Raw genomic sequence first — 25,448 nt, 5'->3', positions numbered from 1 at the left:
AATTCCCTAAAGGATGTATCATCTCCAAGAGAAGGGGGCCAGGGCCCAGCTCAAGTGGTGGCCCTCCTTCAGAGAATTCAGATCCTAGGAGTTTGGAATCAGAAATAGCCTAAGCTTGCCTTCCACCTCAACCTCTATCTCAAACATCTCTGGCAGGCTAAAAACTAAAGGCACCACACTACTTTGAGCCAGTAGGGAGCTGCAGGCTGACAAGCACTCCTGTTGGGCAGGATAGGAAAAGCAAGAGTCTAGAAGCTCCACAGACAACCTGCCAGGTCTTATCCTTAGGAAAACTTGGTAATGATTACACCCACTTCCTGATACCTGGGCCTGCCTTATCTCAGAAAACCTGACTGGAGTCAATTGTATCTGGAGAGACCCTCCTCAAAAAAAGGTCCCATTAGGCAGGGCAAGAATAAGGAAAACAAGAGCTGAAAAATATTGATCAGTTAAAGAGGACCTACGCTAGAGGTCTAGATAAGTTGAACTGAAAGCCAAGAACAATAGAGAACAAAACGAACCAACAAGAAAAAACCCCAGGTAAAGGACTGAAAAAGACCTCCAGAATAAACTTATCAAGGAAATCAGATGCCAAGACAATGGTGAAACAAAAAAATTACGAGTCATGCTAGGAAAAATGAAGATATGGCCCAGTCAAAGGAACAAAGTAACACTTTAAATGAGATCCAGGAGTTGAAACAACTAATTAAAGATGTTCAAACAAGCATGCTAAATCAATTCAAAAATCAAATCAATGAGTTGAGGGAAGATATGGCAAAAGAGTTGAAGGATATAAAGAAGACATTTGGTGACCATAAAGAAGAGCTTGAAAGCTTGAAAAAAAAATGGCAGAACTTATGGGAATGAAAGGCACAATAGAAAAGATGAAAAGCACAATGGAGACTTAACAGCAGATTTGAAGAGCACAAGAAAGGATTAGTAAAATAGAGGACAGGAAATCTGAAATCCTACACACAAAAGAACAGATAGGGAAAGGAATGGAAAATATGAGCAGGCTCTCAGGGAATTGAATGACAACATGAAGCACATAAAATACATATTATTGGTCTCCCAGAAAGAGAAGAGAAGGGAAAGAGGACCAAAAGAATAATGGAGGAAATAATTACTGAAAATTTCCCATCTCTTATGAAAGATATTAAATTATATATCCAAGAAGCACAGATACCCCAAACAGGATAGATCTGAACAGACCAACTCCAAGACACTTACTAATAAGATTGTCGAATGCCAGAGGCAAAGAGAGAATTCTGAAAGCAGCAAGAGAAAAATGACCCATCACATACAAGGGAAGCTTGGTAAGACTATGTGTGGATTTTTCAGCAGAAAACATGGAGGCAAGAAGGCAGTGGTGTGATATAGTTATGATACAGAGAAAAACTGCCAACTAAGAATTTCATATCTGACAAAACTGTCCTTCAAAAATGAGGGAGACTTTAAAATATTTTCAGATAAGCAGACACTGAATCTGTGAACAAGAGACCTGTTTTACAAGAAATACTAAAGGGAACACTTTAGTGTTTCTACAGGTAGAATGGACAGACTGGAGAGAGAGTGACAGAAAATAATATAGAAAGGAAGACTATCAATAAGGGTAAAAAGAGAGAGAAAAATAAGATATGAGCTATCAGAATAAAGTCATGATGCTTACAGCAAATTGGGTGAAACTTGAGGACTTTGTATTGAGTGAAATTAGCCAGAAATAAAAGGACAGATGCTGTATGGTCTTGCTATTATGAGATAACATTAATGAGTGAACTTTGAGAGTTAAAGTTGAGAACACAGGTTATCAAAATATAGAGGGCAGAGATCAGGCATTTGATGCTAAAGAAATACAGATACAGAATGTGCAACAGGATTGATCATAAAGACCCAGAAATAGATAGAAGAATATTATCCGATGTTAGCACAATATTGTAAGTACACTGAACAAAGCTGAGTGTGAATATGGTTGAAAGAGTATGATTAGGGCATGTATGACACCAGAAACAGAGATAGAAGATAAAGACTGGGACTGTATAATTTAGCAAGACCTAGAGTGGACAATGATGGTGATTAAATGTACAAATATAAAAATGTTTTTACATGAGAGAGAACAAATGAATGTCAACAGTGCAAGGTGTTGAAAGGGGATGGCATATGGAAAATATACAATTAATGCAAACTAGGGTTTATAGATAACAGTTACATTGTAATATGCTTCCATTAAATGTAACAAAGGCAAAATAAAAGCTTAATGAAAGTAAGAGGAGGATATAAGGGAGGGGTATGGGATTCAAATTGTTGTTTCTCCTTTTTTAATTAAGATTTTTTTGTTCTTCATTTTTTCCTCTTCTTTCTTTGTGGAAGAAATAGAAATGTCCTCATATGGATTGTGGTGGTGAATGCACTTAGGATGGATACATGGTGTGTGAATAAAACTGTTTTAAAATAAACAAAGATACAAGTGATGGAGAAAATGTGGAAAGACAGATATACCTATTAACTGTTGTTATGGAAGTAGAATGGTGCAGCCATCTGAAGGGCAGTGTGGTGGTTCCACAGGGGGCTAAGTATGAGGTTATCATATGACCCTGCAACCCCCTTTTAGGTATATACTTGGAGGAACTGAAAGCAGCAACATGAACACACATTTTCACACTGGTATTTATGGAATAGTACTCATGATTTGCAATGTATTGAGGTGGCCTAAGAGTACATTGACTGATGAATGGAAGGGAGAACTGTGGTGTGTACATACAGTGGAATATTGAGCAGCTGCAAGAAGGAATGAAGTTGTGAAGCATGCACCTCGGTGAATGATTCTAGAAGGCAGTGTGTTGAGTGAAATAAGCCAGAAATGAAAAGACAGCTATTATGTGCAGACTCTGAGAATTGAATTTAAAAGTATAGGTTATCAAGGGGAGGCTTATTGCAAAGGTTCCTAGATTGTAAGCTCTTACAGCAGTTGCATCTATTCCCGAGTTGTAACTGTTATTTCTAAATTCTGAAATGCTGAGCTATTTGTGTATAACCTGGTCATTCCCTGGAACTCCAGATATCTGTGTGACACCTGAGACTCAGAACTAGAGTGCTGTAGCTAAGAAAGTCAGCATTACCCCATATAGCAACTTTTTAAAAACTGAAAAAGAGATCAGATTTCAATTAGAGATATGATTGAAGTGGATCTGGTTAGGACTAAGGTGAATCAGACTAAAGAATAAAGGATGATATTGACTGTATTTTAAAACTTTAATTTCTGTGTGATACCAGAGGAAGATATGTTTATGTAGTGCAAAATTTGTATTTTATGCAGCACACTATCTAATTTAACTTGTATGGCGAGTTTATTATGTGGAACCTTGAATAAGAAGCGAGATCTTATTGGTTTTGTACAGGTTCGTGTGATGCTTTGATATACCCCAGCGTAATCTGGGCAGAAGATAAAAAAGTATTTCTAAACTTTGAGGGACTGGGTGAAAGTTTGGAAATATTAAATTACCCCACTTGGGGATTCCTGATATTCTCCCAAGCAGTGGGGACTGCCAATTTAATAGGTCAAGCCCTTGATCTTGAGGCTTGCCCTTATGAAACTTTATTCCTACAAAGCAGAAGCTAAGACTACTTATAATTATGCCTAATAGTCACCACTGGAGAACATCTTTTTTTTTTTTTTTAACATGGGCAGGCACCGGGAATAGAACCCGGGTCCTCAGGCTTGGCAGGCAAGCATTCTTACCTGCTGAGTCACCGTGGCCCACTAGAGAACATCTTTTGATGCTCAAATGCAGCTTCTCTCTTTAAACCAACTCCATAGGTAAATTAACTGCCCTTCCCCATATATGGAACATGACTCCCACAGGTATAATGTACCTGGCAACATTTGGCATGACTCCTAGGGATGATCCTGGCACTGTGGAATTAAGTTTTCTTGATCAAAAGGGGAAAGCAAAATGAAACAAAGTTTCAGTGGCTGAGAGATTTCAAATAGAGTTGAGAGGTCATTCTGGAGGTTATTCTTATACATTATATGATACCCCTTTTCAGTGTTTGGTGTATTGGAGTAACTAGAAGGAAATACTGGAAACCGTTGAACTGTAATCCAGTAGTCTTGATTCTTGAAGATGATTATATAACTATATGACTTTTACAGTGTGACCATGTGATTGTGAAAACCTTGTGACTGACATTCCATTTATCCAGTGTATGGACAGATGAGTAAGAAAATAAAGACAAAGAATAAATAATCAATAGGGGAGTAGGGTGCTTGGAATGTTAGGTGTTCTTTTTTACTTTTATTTTTAATTCTTATTTTTGTTTTTGGAGTAATGAAAATGTTAAAAAATTGATTGTGATGAATACACATCTATATGATGATACTGTGAGCCATTGATTGGGATGTTTTGGATAATTATATGGTACATGAGTATATCTCAATAAAATCACATTAAAAAGAATAAAATAAAAAAAAGAAGAAATTGTAATGGGACAAGGGCAGAAGCAGTTGGAGCCTGTTGCAATACTTGGGTGGAAGTTCATGGCTAGGTCTAGGGGGGCAGTTAATGATAGGAGTCAGAAGTGGTCAGAACCTGGATATATTTTGTAAATACAGTCATAAGACTTCTTGATGGATTGGATATGGATGTGAGAGAAAGGGACTAGTCAAGTATGACTCCAAAGTTTTAGTCTCAAAATTAGAACGTTGGGATCACCATTAATTGACATGGGGAAGGCTGTGAGAGGAGTAGTCTTTAAGGGTAAGACCAGAAGTTGAGTTTTAGACATGTTCAGTTTGGTATGTCAAAGACTGAAGCAGAGAAGTTGAGTAGGCTGCTGAATATGCAAGTGCAGATTTTGGGTAAGAGTCAAGGATGGAAAAAGTGTTAAGCAAGTACATTAGATAAGCAAATATATTCTCTGTTAATGAACTAAAAGTCTTTGTATATCAGAAGATGTGAATTGCCTGGCTGTAGGGTTGGATGAGAATATCATCATTTTGTTATTAACATGAGCCAGGAGAAGACCCGTCCATAAATTTTGCTTGTAAACATTCACAGAATGTTCAGGCATATACTTTTGGGTTTAAAAAAGGAAATGTTTCCTGCAGGTACGGATATTTAGTGTGTAGGCACTTTTATGTGATTTTTTTTGCAGAAAGTGCTTTAGAAATTTTTGTTAACAGTGCTATGTTAGCATATGCTGTTTTTTTTCCCTCCCAGCACCATAATATTTTCAGCAATTAAAGGAATCAAATTATTCTGCTTTATATATATCACTATACTTTAAATATTAAAAACTTTAAATATATACAAACATTCAGCACTGCAGCATCAAACATTTCTTTTTAAGCTGTAGGAAAAATCTTGATGTTAATTTGGAAGAATGAGACAATGAGTTATAACTACTTGAGCATCAGGCCTGAGTCCCATAAAAACAAATTAATCAGAACTTTTATAATCTTGAAATGATTACATCAAGGGTCTGATGTCTTGGATTCTTTAGCACAGACTTAGAGCAGCCCAACATCTGTGCTGGAATGACCTCTGTGAAGTATAATATTTCCTTTTAAATATTTAGACATCATGTTAGTTTTCCATCATTTTAATTCATAAAACATGGATTTTTTTTAAAAAGTCATAGAAGCATAGCAATTTTTTCAGTTGTACCCTCCTTCTATACCTTGTTTTTAGCTCCTTTTAAACAAATGCTCATGAATCCTAGCTTGAACAATCAATGAGCATCTTCTTTCAGAACTATGACCATTTATAAACATCTCTGGCTTAAGGAAATGAAGTGATAATGAAAAAGTTCACTGAATTAGGGTCATGAAATCTATAAATTAATATGAATAACCTAGGATAAGAAACATTAGGCAGCTTTTTCGGGGTTTGATCATGTTGATTTCATAATGCTTTTGCTAATATCTTTCATTTGTTAAGACTGTTATCTTTGGCTGCTTTCCAGGTCAAATAGATTATAGTGGCCCATATAATGGCCAGTGACACCTGCCATATGATATCCAGAAAACTTCAAGTTTTGGGTGTTTCAGAGGTATTATGTGAGTTAACAAAGGGAACTCTCATTCAGTCTGTTTATTTTCAGCTGATTTGCTTTTTTAATTGAGTAATACAAAACTGGATATTTATGTAAAAGAAAATATATTTAGCTATGTTTACACTTGGATATAATTAGCTAGTTATTTTTCTTTCTTTCTTTTTAGACCCACCCTTACCCTAAACATACTTGTGTGTATACACACACACACACACACACACACACACACACACTACAACCACCTAGGTTATAATAGAACAAATTAATTTAATGATTAGTTTCTTGTTTTGCATGTTAATTGCTAAGTGCCAAGAAATGGTTATTTCAAATAAATGAAATTCCTTCTTCCCATGAGCTTATAAGGAGGCGTAGGACATGTAGGGGACACAATAGTGAGCTTGAGTAGTGCCCTGAGAGTGGCAACTAAGATACACACATGCCCCAGGACATGATACCAAATGCAGACTCATGCCCTAGTCTTAAGGTCCTTTTCTCATAAACTTGGTTTTTTTTCTCCCTAACAACAGTCATATATGTTGACTTACCATTTCTCAAATTCAGTACGCTTGTTTTTGATTCTGCTTCTGCTGTGAAGTCCTCATGTAGAGATGAGATCATGTGATGATGAAAGTAAATGAAAGTCTGAGTAGTCACAGCCTTGGACACCCCCTTTCCCCTGCACCCTCCCACCTCCACCTGAATTGCACTTGAGCCACTGTAGTCCTGATGGAGATAGTGGAGAGATGGAGATGCTAGAAGGGTAACTTCTTTGGAAAGAATAAATAATGGCTTGGGGTGAGCCATAGGGAGCCACGGTAGTAAAATCAGAGCCTGGGCAGTGGGCTTGACTTAGGTTTGAGAGAGAATTTTGTGGAGTTTAGAGTGAGGGAGGGAAGAGATTTTCAGAAGTAGCTACTGTGCCTATAAATATACGCATAAACACATATGAGATTTAATAAACAAAGACTTAATCTTATTTTTAATTATTTTTGGTTATTGGCAGGAACTTATATTCAGTTTGTACATGCCGAGATGGACAAATTGATTGTCTACAGTGATTACCAGTCCTGATTGGGCAGTCACATTTTCATCTGGTCAGTGGCTCTGCCATTTCAGCTGTGTGGTTCCTCTTCTGGAATTTTCTGGGCCTCCCCACAATCCAGGCCTAAAGGATTCAAGCTTAGCACCACAGACCTGAGGGCCCTGCTTCAGCATTATAACTGGTGTTCATTCTGATTGGTTGTTAAATATCTAAAATATTGCCTTCCACAGTAAAATATCTGGAGCCAAGCCCTTAAGATGTGAGACATTCAGGAAGGTTAGGTCTTTGTGGACTTCACAGGGGGTGGTGGGAAGGTACAAGAAGCGAACTGATAGGAAGGGAGGAAACAAAATGGATCATGAACAAGGACACTAAAGGGTGTGGTCAGAGAGGTAAAGATGCACTGTTAGGGAAACACATGGAAAATAAGCATCAGCAGTGTCCCAATTTCGTCTGGCACTGGCCATGCCTTTGCATAAGCCACCATTCCTGATTGCAAGTTCTTGCAGTTAGGTGCCTTTGAGAAAACATTCCATCACCTCACCCAATCAGTGAGGCCCTGTCCTAACTTCTATTGAGTACTTTATCATATGCACATACTTTATACTTGTCAAAGTGGTGCTTAGTAAGAATTCTTAAGTGTTTGTGTTCCACATGTGCATGCCCAAGCCCTTAGTGCATAGAATCTGGAGACTACCTAATTTAACCTACACCCTCATTTTGCAAATAAAAGAGGAAAAGGGTCAAGAGAAATGATAAATAATTGCCTTTTGTCTCTCAGATCTAGGATTCAAATGCCAGTCCAGGGAAGATTGCCTGAGACATATCTACCATATGTCTCAAGCAGCAAGTTTCCTGGGGGAAATTATATTACAATCAAGACAAATTTCTCAACTGATTTTGTGCTTTGAGAACAATAGACTTACCTTTTCTATTTACTTTATGAAAGCTTGGAGAATATTCATAATATCATTTTGCATAAAAACTATGATCCCATTAAAAATATATTTAAAAATAACTGTAGGCATGTCCAACCTAATGAATAGTTTTCTATGATGTCATGAGTGGCAGTAAGAGAATGGACTCTGGATCCCAACTGTCTGTATTCAAATTCTGGCTTTGTCATTTATCAGCAGAGAAATATTACATAAGTTACTCAACTTCTCTGCACCTCAGTTTCCTTATCTGTAAAGCGGGAATGAAGTTCTGATGATTATGAAAGATGGTTTAGCTTTGAGCAGTGCCTAGTGTGGAGTAAGGGCTGAATGTGGTAACTATTGTTGTTATAACTTTTTTGTGGGTTGGGGTTCTTTACAGCCCAGAATTTTAGAGTAGGAGAGACTTGATTTCTTGGAATTTTATTTGATGAGATTATGTGTAAAAAAGTGAAAGTTCAGATAGAAAGAGAAGTCTGGGGTGTGGGGGGGCTATTAACAGCAAACCCTATGTTAGTAACATATCCAGCATCTTGGCCACAGAAAATTTTGAAAGTATCAAATATTTCTACATGAATCAGTTTTTTAAGGGCTAGACCCATTATTTAAAAAGAACAAATATTTATTAAATATTTCAGACCAAGGAAAATAAAGATAAGAAAGATTTGCTGTAAATGTTACTTTTTTTTTCTGCTTAAGCTCAGTTGTCTGAAGTTTATAAGAGACCAATGTTAGCAGGTCTATTTTTATCAGCATGTTTTGTCTCTCTTATAAACAAACCATGTGCAACAAAGCTGAAAAAAAAGTAATGGCTTTTAATTGAACAGATTTTTAGTATTGACTAGAAAATCTCAGTCATTATAAAATTTTGTAGTGTTTTTTGGCCATAATTGCTTTGGTTATTTTCTAAGATGAGATGTACAAAAACACAATGGACATTCATAATTGGAAGTGGAACTCACAATGGAATCTCAGAAAAAGGAGATGAAATCCCATTTCCAAAAGGGGAGCTTTTCACTTGGTTATTAAATCAAGCCTTAATGGCAAATGAAAAGAACTGTCAGTAATTCAAAGACTTCAACTCTGAAACAGCACAAATTGGAAAATAATTTAGTGGTATTGAATTCTCAATTGTAGAAATTGTTTCATATCTAACATTACGTCTGGATAAAATACAGCTGTTTGATTTAAGACATGATGAGTTCTCTCCCCCAATATTTAGCTTCTTTTTAAAAATATAAATGTATATACACTGGCCTTAAGTTATTAAAAAGTCATATAAGAGCTGAGTGCCTTCAAAAGGACAGGGTGGTGCCTTTCTCAAAAGGGTGCTAAATTCTGAGGAGCTGTCTCCATCCTTTCTTAGGCTTCACAAATTCCTTGAATCTTACCAAGATGTCTTTATGGCTCAAGTTAGGTTGGTGGTGCTTCATGCTTCCTGAAGGAAGTTGTTGTTGTGAACACTGCACCATATATTCAATGTGGTTCCAACCAAAGAATCCTTAGATATGCTCTAACTTATTGGGCTGGAAATTTTCTCTCATCTTTTAAATAAAGAGCTGATGGCAGAAGGAATTCTGTGGACTTCTAGTCATGAGGATCACTGCCATCTCTATTAGCTGTGCTAAATTTAAGTGGATTCCCAAATAAAATGAAATTAGATCCAGAGTCAGAGGTATAACCTTTCTCCAAATTAAATTCGATTTGAATTACTTATAATTAGTTGACATATTTGAAGGGATTAATGTAAATGTTTGAGAAGATTTGCTCCCAGGAAACACATAAGTGTCTTGATGACAAAGTGTGTAGGTAATCAAAGTATCAAGAAACAGGGATATTAAACTGACAATTGGAAAGACTATAATTGAAATGCATCCCCTGTTAAATCATGGGTCATAAAAAACAATGACATTGTATGTTCATAAAGGAATATGGGGACTAATGTGAATAACAATGTCAGGGTGATGTTCCAAAAGAATTTGGAAAAAACAATTGATTCAGAGGTTAGTTGTACAAGGTATGGGAGGGTTCATGAATGGCAAAATCTTTTTCCCTTGAAAGGAAGGGCTGAGGGAACTGAAAGAAAAGTGAGAAGCTTTTTCCCAATGTCTCCAAGATATGTCCTTCCTAAATTCAATCTTATGTTCTACATAAAAATTATTTTAATAGGGTATCTCATTAGTTGGACAATGTGGTTAAAGCAATTTTTCTCTTTAGTGCAGTCCTTCTAAAAATTCATACTAATAATTAATAACATGCTGAATGAATATTTTTAAAACAAGTTAAAAAACTGAACTCAAAATTTGAGAAAATATTTCAATAAACAGTGGCAGGAATCATTGTAGACACTCACAGAAGAGAAGCATTAAACATTGGTCTGTTAAATTAAAACCAAGCAGGATTAGGGACAGCGTATAGTGTCATTAGATTCTTAGGTCATTAGATTATCTTGGCCAGCACTTTACTTAGATGAGCCATGTTGCTTGCTCAGGGGCTTCCAAGCAAACCGTATGTGGCAAGAATTGACGTATGAATACATTTTCAGTACACTACTTCATGTTATTTTACAGGTCTCTGACATTTGGCCACCCCAAAATAGTACAGTTTCATCAATGCCTTCACTTTCCTTTTGTAATACTTAACAACTTCTTTGGGTAGTTCTATTTAAGAAATTTTTCCACATCCAGGAGCAGAGAGATCAGTTAAGGAGCTTGAATAACGAAAGTTGAGCCTTTCCAAAGACTCAAACAATATATCTTTGTAGGTGAAGGAAAAAGTGAGAGTAGGGGAGAGTAAACATAATTGGGACCCATTCCAGGCCAGACTTTTCATCCTTCCCTTCCTTCTTTTTCTATAAATAAAGTTAAGGTTGGAGAAGAAGATTTGGAAAAATATTTTAACAAAAATTTTCGTCCCAAACCCTTTACCTTTACTTCTTCTAGCCAGAGGCCACCCAGGGGTTCGCGTAATGTTTTCTATTGGAGAAAGCTAAAGGAATCCACTCTTGGATAGCTTAAGTGTATCTGCTTTAATAGGTAACATTTCCGGGCCACACAGAAATGGAATCATTTTTCTAGGTTTGCCTCCAAGTTGACCAACTATGAAAGTAATTAGCGGTAAGGCTTAGAGCAAGCCATTTTTAACTCCTCCGGGATTTCTGCTCCCTTCTGGATAAAACAGGAGGACAAATCAGTAGTTCTCAAAGGTCATTCTAGATTTGGGTTTCTCAATCTTAACACTATTGATATTTTGGACTGGATAATTGTGTCTTGTTTTGGGTTGTCTTAGGGCATCTCTAGCCTCTACTCATTAGATGCTAGTAATATCCTCCCCAATTGTAACACACCAAAATGTCTCTAGACATTGCCAAATGCCCCTGTGGATAGATTGCCAAATAAAATACAAGATGTCCAGTTAAATCTGAATTTTAGACAAATAATGAATAATTTTTGGGTTAAGTATGCTCCAAATATTGCATGGGAAATAGTTAAACTAAAAAAACTTATCCAGAACTTCAGATTTAACTGGGCATCTTATATTTTTATTTGCTAAATCTGACAGCCCTGAGAAGCAAGTTACCTCCCTCTTCCACTGTCCCATTGAAAAATCAGTGTTTTAGATAAAAATTTTAATGATAATGTAATTAAGGTAGGGATGCCAGGCAATGACCATTCCTTTTAGCCGCTGCTGATTTCCCTCTGGGCAGACTAAACATGTGCTAAGAACATTGGCAAAACAGAAGTATGGGGTTCGGGGAGGGGGGTGTGCAGGAGAGGAGGGAGAGAGGGTGCAAAGGAGAGAAGGAGACAGAGGGAAAAGTTTGTCCGGAGGGACTAAATATGTTTAGAAATCATCATCAGTAAAGACACCATGAATCATCATCAGTAAAGACACCATGGAGGAAGTTAGAACTTAAATCAATTTGGAATTCCTTATGGGAATAGAATGAAGGATAATCTTCATTGCTTAGGGCATTTTGAATTTTAATTCTGTCTTTATCTTAGGATGTTTTACCCCATGCTAGTCATCCTGTAAAGCGGCAGGATTGTGACAGGGAACTGATTCCTTCCCCTTTCTACTTAAAAGCTCTAGAGAAGTTATATGTAAAAGAGCAGAGAACTGTCATGAAGAGTGGAGATTGCAAAATGGGTGATCAAGTGAAACAGAGACTTAAGCAAATGACATTTTTGTGCTGAACTTGACACACTACCCTTTCAATTTGACCCAGTCTCATTTGATCAACTGGAGGTATGATATTTTGTTTACTGGGAGTTCCTCTCTTCATCAAAGCAGGGGATTTGAAGAGTCAGAATAAAAGTGAGCCCTGAGGATGTTAGAAGTGGTGAAATGTGGCAATGATAACTGGGAGCCTGGAGTATCCACTGGTAATTAAGAATAGAAAAACATGTTATCATTATTTACTTATCAATAAAGATTTTTCAATGTTTTTAATAGGCTTAGACTTAAACATGAAAGAAGATGCTGAAGAGCATAAAATTGTTCCTCTCTTTAAAAAATATCCAAATTATTTAGACAAAAAGTACAAGTAGGGGTGGGCAATGGTGGCTCAGTGGCAGAGTTCTCGCCTGCCATATGGAGACCCCAGTTCGATTCCCGGTGCCTGCCCATGTTAAAAAAAAAAAAAAGAAGTACATGTGGGCCCTCATCCATATCAAGATGGTGGAATGAGATGCCTCAGGGCTCCAACCACACATAGAAGCTTTGAACAGCCTAAAAAAATTGGCAGAAATATCTCTCTCAAAGCTCCAGGAAACAATTAAAGACAGAAGTAATAGAGCAAATACTTAATGAAGAAAAATTCTACTTAAAAGCAATAGTCTTTCATGGTACTTTGGCTGGCCCCTACCCCACCCCTAATCAGCTTGGTAAACAGATGACCCATGTTCCCAGTGGGATCCCTGATCACAGTTCTGTGGGGAGCAGTAACCTTTGTAAACATACTGGGAACTTATATGTCTGGCGCATTTTGTCTGGTGGTGGCTTGAGGGACTTGCCGTTCTTGAACTTGCCCTGTGTTAGAAGACAGTTCACAGAGATCACCTATAGAAGGCTGTGGGAGACCAGTCAAATGGCTTCTAGGGCCAAGAGATTGCTGGCTTACAGTGCAATGCCCTGGACAGAGAGGAAACTTTTCCCAGAAAGAGGGGACATTCATATCTGTGTAAATGGGGAAGTTCTTGGGGTCAAAACCAAATTCTCAAGACAGGAGGCAGATGCAGAAAGGATCAGGGAGGTCCCTATGCTTAGGTCTGGAGCTATTCTCTAAATTCATCGATGGTTAAGCTCTGAAGGAAAGCACTCACACTGTAAATTTGCAAAGGCTGGGAGAATTGTTTTCTTTTTCTTTTTCCCTCTTTTATTTGCTTTTTTCTTAGCTCCTGGCATTCAAGGAAAACTCTGTCATAAATGTAGCTAGATACAAGCTTAAGGAACAGATGCCTCAGAGTCTAAATTCCAGTGATAACACATTTAAATATCAAAATGTCCAGGTTTCAACAAAAGATAAAAAATATAAACAAGAAGTGATGATCCAAACAAAGGAGAAGTTTAAAGCCAATTAGAAACCATTTTTTGAGGAGGATCAGATCAGGGACATTCTAGACAATGTCTTTAAAATTTTTCTTCTAAATGAACTCAAAAAGCTAAAGGAAAATATGGACAAAGAACAAAAGGAAATCAGGAAAATGGTAGAGGAAGACAAAGAGACCATCAATAAAGAGATGAAATTATGAAAAGGAACAAAATAGAGCTGAAAATCACAGTTACAGAAATTCAGAATTCCCTGAAGGGGTTCAAAAGCAGCTTACAGCTGGCAGAAGAAAGAATCAGAAAATTTGAAGATGAAAGCATTGAAATCACTCAGTATGAGGAGCAGAGAAAGGAAAGAATGAAGAGACATGACTAGACCCTGAGTAACTTATGACACTATGAAGCATACCAATATATGCACTGTGGGAGTCCCAGAAGAAGAAAGAGTAGGGTAGAGAGATTATTCAAAGAAGGAAAGACAGCAGACTTCTTAAATTTAAAGAAAGATATGAATATACACAGCTGACTCCAAACAGATAAGCCCCAAAATACTCATACAGAACCATTTTTATGATCAAATTGTCAAATGCCAAAGATACAATTCTATCTTTTTCTAAAAGCTTCTAAAGAGAACCAGCTGCCAAATACAAGAGATCCTCAATAAAATTAATTGCGGACTTCTCATCAGAAACTGTGAAGGCAAGAAGGCAGTGGGAAGACATATTTAAAGTGCTAAAAGCAAAAAACTGCCAACCAAGAAGTCTGTATCTGGTAAAACCATTTTTCAAAACCGAGGGAGAGATTAAGGCATTCCCAGATAAATGAAAGACGCTAAAGAGAGTTCTGCAGGTTGAAAGGAAAGGAGAGTAGACAATATATTGGAATGGCACAAAGAAATAGATATCTCCAGTGAGGGTAATGGCATGGGTAAATATAAATGCTAGTACCATTGTATTTTTGATTTGTAACTCCACTTTTTACTTCCCACAGGTTCTAAAAAGCAGATGCATAAAATGTAATGATAAATCATTTATTTGGGGCTCACAATATATAAACACATCATTTTTGACAAAAACTACATAAACGTGGGGGTATGGAGGCATATAGGAACATAGTTGTGTATGCTATTGAAGTTCAGTTGGTATCAAAGCAAATGAGACTTTTTTAGATTTAGGATGTTAAATTTAATCCCCCTGGGTAACAACAAAGAGAATATCAGGGAATCTGCAAAGTCAAAGGGGCAGAAAATAGTGTACAGGTTACTAGCTGTGGGGACAGGGTCAAGAGGGAGTTAGTGTAAAAGTTAGTGAGTTTAGGGTTGGGTGAAGAGAAAGTTATAGTAGTGGATGGTGGTGAGGGTACTGCAACATTGTGAACATGTTTAATCCTACTGAATGGTATGCTTGGAGTGGTTGGGATGGGAAGATTTATGTAGTATGTATGTTTCTGTAATAAAAAAAGGATAAGCTACAGAGATATTGACAAATGCAATCCATTATACTGGATGGGATCTAAGAATAGTGGAGAAAATACTCAAAAGGGCATAAGAATAAATTATTAGGGCATAAGAATAGACTTTATATCAATTTTAAATTTCTTGATCTTGATAACTGCACTTAAGGTGATTACATATGTGAATATCTTTGTTAGTAAGAAATGTACATGGAAGTATTATGTGTTCAAGGAATATGTTGTGTGTGACCTGCTCACAAATGTTCAGTTGGCGTAGGTGGGGAGAGGTAGATATAAAGATAGAATGATATCGCAAAGACAGCAAAATGTTAAAATTTGAGGATCTAAGTATCTAGGTGGGGATAGGGATTTGTTGGCATTTTCTATATGGGATTTGAATTATTTTTGCAATTGTCCTGTAAATTTGAAATTATTTAAAAATAAAAAGTTAAAAAAGGCAAAGTAATATACCATTAATTTTGGATTATAAAAGGATAGATGATATTCATTTTAATTTTCACTTGTTTTTCTGTCTTTTTCAACTTATTTTTCATATATTATTTTGCAAAAAATGAAACTTTGAGGAGAAAGTATATGTAGATAGGAAAAAAAGTAGCCAAGAGATGAGAAAATGTATGCTAAATGCCAAAAGACTGTTCACGCATTTGGTCCTCTAGGAGTTCAGAGGAGGAGATACCACTTCTCACTAGTACAGAGTTTCTCAGCTTCAATACTACTGGCATTTTGGACTGGGTAAGTTGTTACCATGGATGAACTGTACTGTGCATTATAGGATGTTTAACATGTCCCTGGCCTGTACTCCCAAGATTCTAGTATCACTCCCTTCTCCCATTGTGACAGCCAAAAGTGTCTCCAGATATTGATAAATTGACCCTGGTTGAGAACCACTTGTCTAGTAGTATGGTATGGGGGAGACTTCCAAAAAGAGAATTTGCTCTGGGCTTGGGAGAATGGGTAAGATTTTGAAAGAAAGAGGCAGTGATGCTGGAGAGAACTTTAGGTGAGGGAAATGGCATGAAGATGTCAAGGTGGAAAAGTTGAAGGTATATTGGGGTTTAGTAGCCAGACAAGTTTAATTGTATAGTTTCAAATGGGAAATAGGATTGTAAACTCCTTTAAGAAATATGAAATATTGTCATGTGGCTCTGTCTATGCCCACAGAACGTAATACTGTCTTGACCTTGGTAGCTATTCAGTAGTTAATTGGTATTGGTTTGAAAGATATATCATATCAAGATAAGAAAAGTCTTGAAGGACTGTCTAAGAAGTTAAAACATTTTTCTGGTGAACAATAGAGAATGCATGGGGTTTTTTGAGCAGGGGAATGACATGATCTTGAGAAAGCAAACCTGTTCTAGGATCAGTGTTTTCATTGGTGAGATAAAGAAATTAGGATTGAGAGAAATAATGAAATCAGCTTGAAAAAACTTTTTAGCTTCATGGTTTACAAAATTACCTTTGCTTGCATTTTCTAATTTGATTGCCCCAATAATCCAGCATTAATTACATTTAAATATATGTTTTTTAGTTTTTCTTCTGAATTAGTACTGGCACTTGGACATTGCTTTGGAAACGAGCTTTGAATAAATTTCATGCAAAGAAAAAAAAATCATGTTTTTTTTTTTTTTTCCTTTACCCATCATAATGTGATGTCATCAGTAGGCCTGGGCAGCTGGTTCACCTCATGGACAAAAATGCAGTTGAGCGTTACTCTGTCCTTGGCAGAGAGGGGCGTTTAAACCTGGGATTCTTTCTGTGTCTGGGATCCGGGTTGAAAGCATTTCCTTTGCTTCCTCAGATGAATAAGTGGCACTGTACATGCATTAAAAGAGCTGTCTGTCATATGAATTTGGCATTGTCCCCTCTACAATCTCTTGAAAGTCTGTTTGTGGTGCCACAGGGTTAGCTCTTTGACCACTCTGTTCTTTCCATTCCAAATGAGGCCAGACAGCTTTCCCAAAGCTCCCTCTTCTTTCTAATGCTTCCACCTCCTAAGTGTCCTTTCTGCTTACTACAGGATCTGACCTTGTCATGTGTAGCTGTTGCATCATTTATGGTGTTATGAGCTAATACATAGCTCAGCTTTGTCTTTTTTCTCAAAATAAAATGATCTTGTTCTTTAAGTTTCTCAACTTCTGACTGATGTTAGGATTAAGATAAGAATAAATATGTCAATAATATTTGTATGTTTGTTGTTTACAATAAAAATATTTTTTAAAAAAGGGAAAAATATCGTACAATTTTTCCAGTTAAAAAAACTATACAAATTAGCTATTGCTTTAATTCACATCTTCAGTGGATACCACCAGCTAAGTCATATTAAACCTGGCATTTAATCCTTCTAAAATCACAACTCTAGCCCATAAATTAATACTATTCAATGTTTAATGATATAGAGAATTCTGTTCAGACTTATACCCTACAGCATTCTCTACTTATTTTAATGAAAATATCCATTTAAAGAATCTACATTCTAAACTCAACCATTTCCATGTGCTTTCCTGGAAGCATTTCACGTCATAAAGAAAATATTTCATTTTTAATTACCATTTCCAAATGTAATTAATTTTAAATGCATATGAATTTATATTGTGTGGATGAAGAAATATATAAAAAAAGAGATCACGGCTATAACTAAAGGTCACAGGCACAGGCCCACTCCTATAGGGACACAATATGACAGATACCTACATTTCAGTAAATGGTGTTTTGATAGTTGAAAAACCATATTGGATTAAATGAAGTTTCACTCCTACCTCTCAACATACAAAAAAAATGTGCAATAAAGGACAAAATATGAAAGTGACATTACAATTATTTTAGAGCAGAACAAAGGAGATTTTCTTCAGGATATCAATGTAGGTAAGGATTTCTTATACAAGAAGAAAACAAACCACAATAAAATATTAATAAGTTTGATTATATTAGAGTTGAGAATTTCTCTTCCTCAAAGCATATGGAAGACCATAAACTCTAAATAATGCATGAAAGAATATGTCATATAATTTCATGAAAGAGAATTCCAGATCAACATTAAAGTGCATTAAAACTTAAAAAAAAAAAAGAATAAATAGTTGAACCAACAAAAGTGGAACTTGGTAATTAGGAGAAAATAATTTATGGCTAAAAAAAGAAGATTTGTGCTGGTTAAAGAACACTGATAGGAAATATACTGTCAATGTATTCTAGATCTGGATGAGGAAATCAGGTCTATGGTAGAAATGTTTTTCCTAAGAAGAAAAAAATTTCATGGAATCCAGTAACATTTCTTGAGTTGAATTCATAATTTGAGTTAGGAGTATTCCATACAGTTGTTCTTTGTTATTACTGTTTGTGGTAGGTAGAGAGGCCCCTCAAAGATGTCTATAGCTTAATTCTTGGGTCCTGTGAATATGTTATGTTACATTGCAAAAGTGACTTTGCAGATACGATTAAAGTCATTAAATTTAAGATGTGGGTAGTATCCTGGATTATCAAGGTCAGCCCAGTCTAATCACATGAGCACTTAAAAGCAGAAAACTTTCTCCAGCTAGAGGCAAGAGAGATGCAGTGAAACTCCAAGCATGAGACGATTCGCAGTTGCTGGTTCTGAGATACAGTGGGCCATGTGGAAGGACAAAGAGAGGCCTCTAGAAGATAACAGCCTCTCAGGTTATGGACTGGAAAGAGATTGGGACCTCAATCATAAAACTGCAAATGATTAAATTTGACAAACATTTCATCACTGTCATCACCACTGTCATAATTTATTGGGCCTTCCCATTGTATATGACATGGCGCCAAGTGCCAGGATCCATCAGTAGGGTGAGGGTGGGGATTTTTTCACTTTCTGTTTTCCCTTCTTCCTTCCCTCCTGTCTTCCTTCCTTCCTATCTTCCTTCCTTCCTATCTTTCTTTCTCTATTTCTCTTCTTTCCTTCCTCCCTTCCTTTTTTCTTCCCTCCCTGTCTCCCTCATCACCTTTCTTCTTTGATCTCTCTCTCTCTTTTCCTTTCTATATATCCCTAACTACTGCAAACAATTTCTAGTGCATACCAGTCAGTTAACAGATATTTATTGGAAGATTGAATAAGGCTAAAAAGAGTTTTTTTTTTTTATTAATTAACGGAAAAAAAGAAATTAACCCAACATTTAGAAATCATACCATTCTACATATGTTAAAAAGAGTTTTCAATATCCCTTCTCTTATGGAGTTTTAAATCCAGCTGGAGAGTCAAAATCTCAATGTAAACAAATACAAACAGAAATAAGAGACAGAACAACATCATTTAAGTACCAAAAAAGTGATGTAGGTACTACATTATCTAAGGTTCTAGTGAGATAGAAATTGTAGTGGGTTGAGGTGGAGAGAAATTTCAGGGAGATGGGCCTTGGGGTAAGGAGAGAGGTTAAGGATATTTACAGCAGAGGGTAAGGGCAGCGGCAAAGGAGAGTCCCAAAACTCATCTTGGAGTAATCCAAGATGATGAGCTATTGTGTGCACTAGTTTTGACTTAAGTGTGATGGAAAGGCTTCTATGTGGTCTGTAGCTCTTGCCTGGGAATTATTGTGTACATTATTTTATTATACGTAACACTTACCTTTGGGATCAGGGTTTCTTTTATGGATCTTTTCTGACAGCATTTACATTTTTCAGTCTATCCCTTTTTCTCATAATAATATGACACCTTCATAGCAAATGATTACATGCCTTAATTAAAAAAATTTAATGCAAAATAATACATGTTCATTCTAGACTACTTGCAAAACAGTAAGCATAAAGATAAAGATAGTGTACATCTCAGCACCCATAAATAATTGCTGAATAGTCTGTATCTTCTAAGTTTTGTCTCCATGCAAACTTTGTACTATATTCACAAAATTAGGATTGTATTGAAGATATTTTTTTCCTAGTTCTTTTGTCTTTGTAATTTTCCCTCAAATGAATAGACCATATTTTATTTAATAGTTCCCCTATTATTGTTTGTCTAGTTTGTTTCCAATGTTTTGGAATTTGGAACCCGGTGCTATTATTAAAATTTTAGTAAAAATCTTTGTCAATAAATTTCTGGTTATATTTTAAAGATAAAATCCCATAACTTGGTCTTATTATACTGAACTGAACAATTTATCAAATTACTTTGCAAACAAAATGTAGGAATTTGTTTTGAGGGAGATAAGGAAAAAAAAAAAAAGCAGAGCTGCACATTACCTCAAATTAATTTACACTTCCATGAGTAGTGTCTGACCGTGCTCATTTCACTATCTCCTCACCAGCATTTTTTTTTTACCAGCATTTTGTTTTATAACTCCATCTTTGTTAATGATATTTTATTGTTGTTTGACTATGAATTTCATTAATTCTCCAAATACTTTTTTTGTACATGAATGAAATTAAATATATTTTCATGTTATAGGAGAAATTTGTTTTCTCTGTGAATTGCTTATTAATGCCCTTTGCCTGTTTTTCCATATATTAATGTTTATTGATTTATAACATCTCTTTATAAATTATGATTATTGATATTTAGATTATTAATGATCCATTATTAGTAAGTTAATGATATATTTGTACACAGTATTCTTTCAGATATGTTTCCATTATGTATTTTACCTTTTAGTTTTGTTTATAATGCTTACAGCAAGAACATTTCAAAGTAGTACCTCAACTTAGACATGATGGAATATCTGTGATTAATTTTTTTGGAATTGTCCTGGACCTCCTGGCTCCCTCTCACTCATTGCTACCTATCTCTGCACTAGCTTTTGGACTTTAATCACTTTCAAAGTGTTGTAAATTGATTGCATTATTTGTATTAAATAATTCTTGACTTCAACGGGTGCTCTATAAATATTTTATAATTGAGTAAAGCCCACTAGTGAACAAGATAAGCAGATATACAAATTTAGTACTCAGAATTATGTGCTTTCTTAAATAATTTTAAACATTTTAACCTGCAGGTTAAACTAGGTTCTAACTGGTTATCATTTTGCCCTGAGTGAAATTCCAGATTCAACTGATTACTTTGAATAATCAGTCACTGATTATTATGAATAATGAATAATATTCATAATTATGAATAATATTCATATATTAATGAGTGTTAATGAGTCATAAACACTCATTAATTTAGAATTCATGTTAGATTTAAGCTGGGAGTTGAAGACAGTCACTCATTTTGGGGTGGTGGTATTAAAAGTAAATGTCTCAGAATTTCTTCCACAACAGTGAAATAGACTTTCATTATTTTTGAAATTTACACTGTTCTACTCTTTTTGCAATTTCATCAGTTTTGCATTTCATCTGGCCACATCTATTTTTAACTCTTTCATTTATATAGCAATAGCCATAAGAAATAATCAACTTTCATTTCAGACATTTGAGAGCAAAAATGCCAAATATGTATCCTTGTGAATAGGAATTCTGATCGTAGAGTCAGACTAAATAATGTGCTGAGACAGACTCTGAGAATGTATTGAGGCTCAACAGCTAACGAATGCCACAACTAATTAGTGATGTGCAGAAGAGTGTGACAGAATTCATGCTGTGTATTTACAATCCTAGATTTAAGTAATTTTAATTTGAAAGTTCAAATAAAAACAAATTTTCAAATTCATTTATTGACCTTTGTGCTGTCTTTGAAACAAAATTATGAAGACTTTTTTCCTCAATTATTTAGGAAGATATTATTTTATTTTTAGGTAATTGCTCTCTGTAGCAAAAATTTGAGGTTATAATTATTTTCTTTTTTTCACTTAAAAAATTCCAATTAAGGACTCTGAGAAAATTTCCTTTTCTTCCACATTAATCTCTGGTTTGATTTCTACAAAGACTCAATCTTCAAAGAATAGGAAAAGAGGTCTGATTTGTATTTGTGACAACATCTGGGTCTGTGTAGGTTTTTTTTTTTATAGTCTTTTTTTTTATTAATTAAAAAAAATTAACGAAACATTTAGAAATCATTCCATTCTACATGTACAATCAGTAATTCTTAATATCATCACATAGTTGCATTTTCATCATTTCTTAGTACATTTGCATCGATTTAGAAAAAGAAATAAAAAGACAACAGAATAAGAATTAAAACAATAATAGAGAGAAAAAAAAACCTATACCTCACATGCAGCTTCATTCAATGTTTTAACATAATTGCATTACAATTAGGTAGTATTGTGCTGTCCATTTCTGAGTTTTTATATCCAGTCCTGCTGCACAGTTTGTATCCCTTCAGCTCCAATTACCCCTTCTCTTTTTTTTTAATTAACGAAAAAAAAGAAATTAACCCAACATTTAGAAATCATACCATTCTACATATGCAATCAGTAATTCTTAACATCATCACATACATGCATGATCATCGTTTCTTAGTACATTTGCATCGGTTTAGAAGAACTAGCAACACAACCGAAAAAGATATGGAATGTTAATATAGAGAAAAAAATAAAAGTAATAATACTAAAAACAAAACAAAACAAAACAAAAACCTATAGCTCAGATGCAGCTCCATTCAGTGTTTTAAAATGATTACTTTACAATTAGGTATTATTGTGCTGTCTATTTTTGAGTTTTTGTATCTAGTCCTGTTGCACAGTCTGTATCCCTTCAGCTCCAATTGCCGATTATCTTACCCTGTTTCTACCTCCTGCTGGACTCTGTTACCAATGACATATTCCAAATTTATTCTCGAATGTCCGTACACATCAGTGGGACCATGCAGTATTTGTCCTTTAGTTTTTGGCTAGACTCACTCAACATAATGTTCTCTAGGTCCATCCATGTTATTACATGCTTCGTAAGTTTATCCTGTCTTAAAGCTGCATAATATTCCATCGTATGTATATACCACAGTTTGTTTAGCCACTCGTCTGTTGATGGAGATTTTGGTTGTTTCCATCTCTTTGCAATTGTAAATAACGCTGCTATAAACATTGGTGTGCAAATGTCCGTTTGTGTCTTTGCCCTTAAGTCCTTTGAGTAGATTCCCAGCAATGGTATTGCTGGGTCGTATGGCAATTTTATATTCAGCTTTTTGAGGAACCGCCAAACTGCCTTCCACAGTGGTTGCACCATTTGACATTCCCACCAACAGTGGATAAGTGTGCCTCTTTCTCCGCATCCTCTCCAGCACTTATCATTTTCTGTTTTGTTGATAATGGCCATTCTGGTGGGTGTGAGATGATATCTCATTGTGGTTTGACTTGCATTTCTCTAATGGCCAGGGACATTGAGCATCTCTTCATGTGCCTTTTGGCCATTTGTATTTCCTCTTCTGATAGGTGTCTGTTCAAGTCTTTTTCCCATTTTGTAATTGGGTTGGCTGTCTTTTTGTTGTTGAGTTGAAAAATCTCTTTATAAATTCTGGATACTAGACCTTTATCTGATATGTCATTTCCAAATATTGTCTCCCATTGTGTAGGCTGTCTTTCTACTTTCTTGATGAAGTTCTTTGATGCACAAAAGTGTTTAATTTTGAGGAGCTCCCATTTATTTATTTCCTTCCTCAGTGTTCTTGCTTTAGGTAAGGTCCATAAAACCGCCTCCAGTTGTAAGATTCATAAGATATCTCCCAACATTTTCCTCTAACTGTTTTATGGTCTTAGACCTAATGTTTAGATCTTTGATCCATTTCGAGTTAACTTTTGTATAGGGTGTGAGACTTGGGTCTTCTTTCATTCTTTTGCATATGGATATCCAGTTCTCTAGGCACCATTTATTGAAGAGACTGTTCTGTCCCAGGTGAGTTGGCTTGACTGCCTTATCAAAGATCAAATGTCCATAGATGAGAGGGTCTATATCTGAGCACTCTATTAGATTCCATTGGTCAATATATCTATCTTTATGCCAATACCATGCTGTTTTGACCACTGTGGCTTCATAATATGCCTTAAAGTCAGGCAGTATGAGACCTCCAACTTCGCTTTTTTTTTTTTTTTTTTAAAGGAAAGACAGAGAGAAGGAAGGAAGGATAGAAGGAAGGAAGGAAGGAAGAAAGGGAAACATCTTTAAACATTTTCTTGTTTTATTGTATTCTGTTTCTCCGTTTTTGTTACATGGGCTGGGGCCGGGAATCGAACCGAGGTCCTCCGGCATAGCAGGCAAGCACTTTGCCCGCTGAGCCACCGCGGCCCGCCCCAACTTCGCTTTTTTTCCTCAAGATACTTTTAGCAATTCGGGGCACCCTGCCCTTCCAGATAAATTTGCTTATTGGTTTTTCTATATCTGAAAAATAAGTTGTTGGGATTTTGATTGGTATTGCATTGAATCTGTAAATCAATTTAGGTAGGATTGACATCTTAACTATATTTAGTCTTCCAATCCATGAACACGGTATGCCTTTCCATCTATTTAGGTCTTCTGTGATTTCTTTTAACAGTTTTTTGTAATTTTCTTTATATAGGTTTTTTGTCTCTTTAGTTAAATTTATTCCTAGGTATTTTATTCTTTTAGTTGCAATTGTAAATGGGATTCGTTTCTTGATTTCCCCCTCCGCTTGTTCATTGCTAGTGTATAGAAATGCAACAGATTTTTGAATGTTGATCTTGTAATCTGCTACTGTGCTGTACTCATTTATTAGCTCTAGTAGTTTTGTTGTGGATTTTTCCGGGTTTTCGACGTATAGTATCATATCATCTGCAAACAGTGATAGTTTTACTTCTTCCTTTCCAATTTTGATGCCTTGTATTTCTTTTTCTTGTCTAATTGCTCTGGCTAGAACCTCCAACACGATGTTGAATAATAGTGGTGATAGTGGACATCCTTGTCTTGTTCCTGATCTTAGGGGGAAAGTTTTCAATTTTTCCCCATTGAGGATGATGTTAGCTGTGGGTTTTTCATATATTCCCCCTATCATTTTAAGGAAGTTCCCTTGTATTCCTATCCTTTGAAGTGTTTTCAACAGGAAAGAATGTTGAATCTTGTCAAATGCCTTCTCTGCATCAATTGAGATGATCATGTGATTTTTCTGCTTTGATTTGTTGATATGGTGTATTACATTAATTGATTTTCCTTGTTGAACCATCCTTGCATACCTGGGATGAATCCTACTTGGTCATGATTTATAATTCTTTTAATGTGTTGTTGAATACGATTTGCTAGAATTTTATTGAGGATTTTTGCATCTATATTCATTAGAGAGATTGGTCTGTAGTTTTCTTTTTTTGTAATATCTTTGCCTGGTTTTGGTATGAGGGTGATGTTGGCTTCATAGAATGAATTAGGTAGCTTTCCCTTCACTTCAATTTTTTTGAAGAGTTTGAGGAGAGTTGGTAATAATTCTTTCTGGAATGTTTGGTAGAATTCACATGTGAAGCCATCTGGTCCTGGACTTTTCTTTTTAGGAAGCTTTTGAATGACTAATTCAATTTCTTTACTTGTGATTGGTTTGTTGAGGTCATCTATTTCTTCTTGAGTCAAAGTTG

General features: G+C 35.7%; 1 protein-coding gene across 11 annotated transcripts in view; it reads left to right on the top strand.

Annotated features, from left to right (window-relative positions):
- Positions 1-25,448, top strand: part of FILIP1 (filamin A interacting protein 1) — a 396,243-nt gene that overhangs the window by 172,923 nt on the left and 197,872 nt on the right. For 3 of the 11 annotated variants that reach the window (XM_077162256.1, XM_077162250.1, XM_077162260.1), the window contains exon 2: positions 15,708-15,783. The exons of the other annotated variants lie outside the window; for them this stretch is intronic. In XM_077162256.1, coding sequence (XP_077018371.1) covers positions 15,708-15,783 — 76 coding nt within the window. The remainder of the gene's footprint in view (positions 1-15,707; positions 15,784-25,448) is intronic. 11 annotated transcript variants of the gene reach the window in all.

The sequence above is a fragment of the Tamandua tetradactyla genome, chromosome 5, assembly GCF_023851605.1.
Source record: "Tamandua tetradactyla isolate mTamTet1 chromosome 5, mTamTet1.pri, whole genome shotgun sequence".
NCBI lineage: Eukaryota > Metazoa > Chordata > Mammalia > Pilosa > Myrmecophagidae > Tamandua > Tamandua tetradactyla.
Note: the sequence above shows the minus strand (reverse complement) of the source record. Positions and strands in the feature narration are given on the sequence as shown.